At 44.8% G+C, this 5,166-nt stretch overlaps 1 protein-coding gene across 6 annotated transcripts; it reads right to left on the reverse strand.

The window, feature by feature from the left end:
- Positions 1 to 545: 545 nt before the first annotated feature.
- Positions 546 to 4,009, reverse strand: LOC149819698 (putative auxin efflux carrier component 1b). Of its 6 annotated transcripts, none has more exons than XM_089982691.1 (6): positions 3,045 to 4,009; positions 1,659 to 1,979; positions 1,487 to 1,572; positions 1,085 to 1,242; positions 718 to 794; positions 546 to 612 (listed from the first exon to the last, which is right to left on the reverse strand). In XM_089982691.1, exons 1-6 carry the CDS (start codon positions 4,007 to 4,009, stop codon positions 546 to 548), a joined length of 1,674 nt encoding a protein of 557 aa, XP_089838817.1. The 6 variants fall into 6 exon arrangements, with proteins under 6 accessions (XP_089838817.1, XP_089838816.1, XP_089838815.1 ...); XM_089982690.1 differs by having other exon boundaries at positions 1,659 to 1,958; positions 3,015 to 4,009; XM_089982689.1 differs by having other exon boundaries at positions 1,659 to 1,953; positions 3,001 to 4,009.
- Between the last annotated feature and the right edge of the window lie 1,157 nt (positions 4,010 to 5,166).

A 5,166-nucleotide genomic window follows, 5' to 3' on the forward strand; every position in this document is an offset into this window, starting at 1 on the left:
TGCGTTGGAATGAGGCTTACAAAATTTTCGACTGATTAATTGCATCAAGAAAGATATCTAGAAAACTATATTAATTTGTATAGGCAAGTGTTAGTAAATGTGAAAAAGAAGTCTGTAGGAATATGGTACCAAAAAAGGCTACTTTCTTTTCATTACAGCCATGTGAAAACCACACGCTAGCTCAAAAGTAAAGGTGGAGCAAAAAAAAAACTACATAAAATAAACAAAAACTAAAAAGAAAAAGGAGAGGGAAGAATGAGGTATGCGCCCGTTTTCTTTGCATGGGGAAGTGAGAATATCAGTCAAACTACACAGACAGATCCACGTTTAAAAATTTTCAAAATGCAGCTAATGGCTAGATAAATCTGCTTGCCCTGGCGCTATACTCATCAATCATCATGTTCTTACAAGTCCACATGCTGCTTCTATTTTAATATTCCAATACCATTGTGGCAAAATAACCTCTTCAAGACGGTCTTGGTTAGAACTATAAGAAAAGAAAGTAGCATACATTGCATTACATCCACTGCTGGGAATCATAAACTTCATAACCCAAGCAAGATGTAGTAAAGCAAAGTGAAGGGGAGAGCAATCAGCATCCCAAAGATTACCCTGCAAGTTGATGACAAACAATACCATCAGTTAAGTATTCTTTGATTTAAAAGCCATTAAAAGTTTGATTAGGAAAATTCGGCAAAGTAGAATAAATCACATCACCCTGTGCTCAGTATGTCCGGGTACACATTGTATTCCTTGGCAAAGACAAAGGGTACAATTCCTTGAGGAAGCGCAGCCTATTATCAAGGGAGGCTTAGAGAGATTCCAGCATAAATAACCAGCTTAAGAGTAAACATCAAGAGAAGACAAAACACAGATCTGGTATGACAGAAAATTAGGAAGTGCCTCTGACTTCCACAATGCTTGTGCTTACATGCATGGTCACACTAGCTTGCATCTTGTGTATGTGGGTGTCGTCCCCAATCGAACATGCACGTGTGTGTGTGTGTGGGCGTGTGAATGTGCATGTGTTCAAGTGAATCTGTCTATCACCAACACTGTACAGAGATAAAGAATCTTCAGCTACCTGAACAATGGCAATATGTAAGAGAACACCTCGAAGACCTACAGCTATGGAGGCAACGGCCATTACAGCAGGGCCAAAGAAAAATCGAACAGCCATGGCAAATGTAGCAATTCTTTTTCCACATGCAATCATATGAGGTTGAAGCGCCATAAATAAACCTAAAGATTTTGCCAAAGCCACATCTCAGTGCCGATAACAGATGAACAGAATATTAACACTAAACTAAGAAACAGTGGAGTGGAGGATCTCTTTTTTCCCCATATTTCAGTTCAACAACCTAATTGTGCAAAACAAATAGAGAGGTTTTGTGAATATATAAAGACAAATATCAGAAGGATGCACTCGAGACAGCCACCCCATTGCAGGGGCAGTTTCTGCAGGAGATGGAAACAAGACACATACCAAGACTAAACATAGCCATTCCAAGACCAGCATCAGAAAGTAAAGAGATAGAACGGGCAATGATGGCAGGCATCTGGATCCCCCACCTGAAATTCTTGCAAAACAAAAATGGGTAAAACACCAGCTTTCAGTAGAGGGAGATAGAAGAATGGTGCTAATTTACGGTTAAAACCTGAATGATATCAATGACCAGATTAAGCCGATCAGACTAGAGTAGGTATTGGGATTCCTGATCAGTTTTCTCCAAACCATAATGAGAATGAGTCGTGTCATAACGCTCGCAGACGGCATTGATGTGGGTTTCGCATCTCCTTGACCGCCAGCTTTTGGGTGCAGCTCTGTTGCGGAACTCGAACCAAATTTTGAGAGATTGGGACCATCTCGGTCCCTCACAATCGGCTCAACTCCATTAGCAATGGGTCTGTTTCCGAAACTAAAATTGTCACAGCTGTAATCTTCATAATTTCCAACACTAATATCTGCATCAATTAACCTTGATTTAATTATAGAAACAAATTATGATAAAAACGCTTAGCTTAGATCCTACCGGAAAACCAGAAAGGAGCAAACATGCACATTCTCAACTAATTGTAGAGGCACAGATGACATAGAGGAAAAAAGGAAGAGGAAAAAAGTGAACAGGATGCAGAAAAAGATGAACATTGAGATTATGAAACACCATCAATGTCAGGAGAATGTAGACTGAAACAGTTCATGTAAATCAGATATTTGGAGGAACTCTCAACCTACATCCACCAATTTCTTTTAAAATGCAAAAAAGAAGAAAATCGAACTCACTGCACCTTGAGAGACACTGAATCAGAAAAAGAATGGCAATGTCAGCAATCAGGTCTCTACAGATGCAGACAATAAAAAAAGCGGGCAGACAGAGGAGGAAAAGCAGTTGACATGTGCAGAAGGACAAAAAAATTGGATCGCGCTTCGTGAAGAGAGAACAAGAATATAATCGAAAGACAGGACGCACAAGTAACTAAATGCAAAGGTATGCAGCGATCGACAGAGACAAAACCATGTACAAATGGAGAGTATTTCTAGATGCACAAGAAATTGACAAATCAGAGAGAGGGAGAACATAGAAAATACAGTAGTTAACAGAAAACTAAATGACCAAATGCCGTTCATTAAGTAAAGACTTGTATAATAAAAACTAGATACGTAAATATATCTATACGAAGGAAAATCATGAGAGAGAGCATATTAAAAATTCAACAGTTAACAGAAAACTAAATGACCAAATGCCGACCATTAAGAAAAGACTTCTATAATAAAACAATAAGTAAATATTTAGAAAATCACGCCATCCACCAAGTACCTCTCTCCCTCTATCCAGTGATTACGGTCTAATACTACGAGAGATGGCAAAGAAAACAGGTAAAATAGACCAATGCAGCATATCCACAAAAAAAGAAAACGGCTAGAAAAAAAACTAAACTAAACACCTCTACGATGGTAGTGCTGATTCGGAAGAAGATGATTCTGCTGATGCTGAAGGTGGGGATGATCCAGCCCCACTCTCACCTCCTCATTCCCTCCAAACTCCGCCTTGAACACATTCGCAGCCACCTCCGAAACCGGCGAAGCGCTCGAGCTCCAAACAAACATCTGCAGGTCCTTCCTCCCCGCAGGCGACACCATCGCCGGAAGCCCACCATTTCCGTTCATCCTCCCGCCGAACGCGCCGTCATCTGCGCCGACCAACCCGCCGGAATTCACGTAAAACTCCCCACGGTTGAAGCTGGACCCCCTGGGCGTAGGGTGCATGCTCGATTGCAGAGAATAGATCTCGGCATTCGTCAGATTCGACGGCCTCGGCGTGAGATTGATCGCTCCGTTGCCGGCGGACCGCCGGGAAAAGACCTCCGAGAGTGAAGACGTCGATTTCCGGACCGTAACATGAATCTTTCCATCATCACCGATCTCTGCGTCCGCCATTAACTGATCGGGGCCGGACAGGGAGGCGACGTCGGAATCGACCTTGAATGAGACGATGCTCGCAGCGTTTTCCGGGAACTGCTCGCCGATGAGAAGCCGCGCGCCGCGGTACTCAAAGAGGAAGAGGAGGAGAGTGTACCAAATTATGCATTGGAGGACGACGATCTGTACCATGAGGCCGCCTGAGAATGCGCCGTACATTCCCTTGAGGAGGGGGATGCCCATAACGAGCGTGTTGGGAAGGGTGGAGAGGGAGAAGAGGGTGATGGCCCACTCGAGGGAGGCCCTCCCGTTCGCCCTGCACCAGAGGAAGACGACGACGAGGACAATGAGCTTCTGGAGGGTGTCGGCAAGGACGAAGCGGAGGTTCATGGAGTAGGGGTCGTTGGTTGCGATGAAGTGGAAGGAGAGAAGGGGGACGGCGAAGAGGGCGACGAACCGGTTGATGCCGGAGCACTGGTCCGGCGAGAAGATCTTCCACCACTTCACCGAACCATAGGCCAGGATCATCGCCACGTAGAGCGGGACAACCGCCGTCATCACGTGGTAGAAGTCCGCCGCCGTGATCATCCTTGGTCCGGTGGTTTTCCGGGTATCGGGGTGGTTTTCCGGTGGCGGATTTTGGCGGGAAAGCGGCGGTTTGTAGGGACTACACAAATGAAGAAACGGTGCGAGGAAGGTAACCCAGGTGGGATCGCCGAAAAGGAGGGTTTTCAGCCGAGCTTACGCGGTTTCCGGATAGTGGGTAAGTGGCGGTTTTGGGGGAGCACCCAAGTGACGAGATGGTGCAAGGAAGATAACCCAGATGCGGTTTCCGAAAAGAAGGTTTTCCTGCAAAGTTTTCCGGCAATTTGCTATGCGGCGAGATTCAGTGTTTTGAGGACGACTCAGTTGGGAAAAAAACGGGATGAGGCCAACTCAGATGGGTTTAACAAGGGTGATTTTCCGGCGAGTTTTTTGGTGGTTTACCGAGTGAATTAAAGGAGGTCGGAACCAAGATGAAGTTTAGTAAGAAGGAAACAAATGGTTTGATGGATCAACGCATTTTGCGGGAGAGAGTTTCAGATAGAGCTCCCGGAGAAAGAGTTTCGAATGGATGCAGGCTTTCACCTGCCCTGGTTTGGCCGGGGAACCATTGATCGATGGAAATGGTATGCAGAAACTTGAGGGAAAATGATGTTGGCGTGCTTTAAGTGGAGAGAAGAAGAGCAGATAAGAATCAATCCGGACGGAAAGTGAGGATATGATCTTGGCAAGTGGGATTTCTCCGGCGAGCCTCCTCAATAGCTTATTAGAATCCCCATCAGTCGAGAATTCAAAATCCCATTGGTGAAGTGGGTGATAGATCAAGTACGTAAACAGAAAAATAGTGAAGGAGTGGGGGGTTCCGAAGGGGCACAAAAGGAGGAAGTTTCAGTGTGCTTCCTTCCTGTTTCAACAAAGATGGTGAGTGTTTAGTACCGGGAAATGACGATTCAACAAAGTAATGGACGTTTTCCGGTAGGTTTTGGCAGGAAAAAACTAAAGAAATCTTTTGCGTGAATGCTTTAGAAAGGGAGGAATGTATGGGGGAGGGAGTGAAGAGCAATGGAAGCAGTGGTGTTCAGTTCGGTTCTTTTTAAGAGGGAATGATGGGGTCATTTGGTATTGCCCGGTGAAATGATGAGAGCCGTTGCTGTACTCGTGTGAGAGGCACGCGCGATTATTTCTTGATATTTGTTTTTGCT

The sequence above is a fragment of the Nuphar pumila genome, chromosome 12, assembly GCF_984573655.1.
Source record: "Nuphar pumila chromosome 12, dmNupPumi1.hap1.1, whole genome shotgun sequence".
Taxonomy (NCBI): Eukaryota; Viridiplantae; Streptophyta; class Magnoliopsida; order Nymphaeales; family Nymphaeaceae; genus Nuphar; species Nuphar pumila.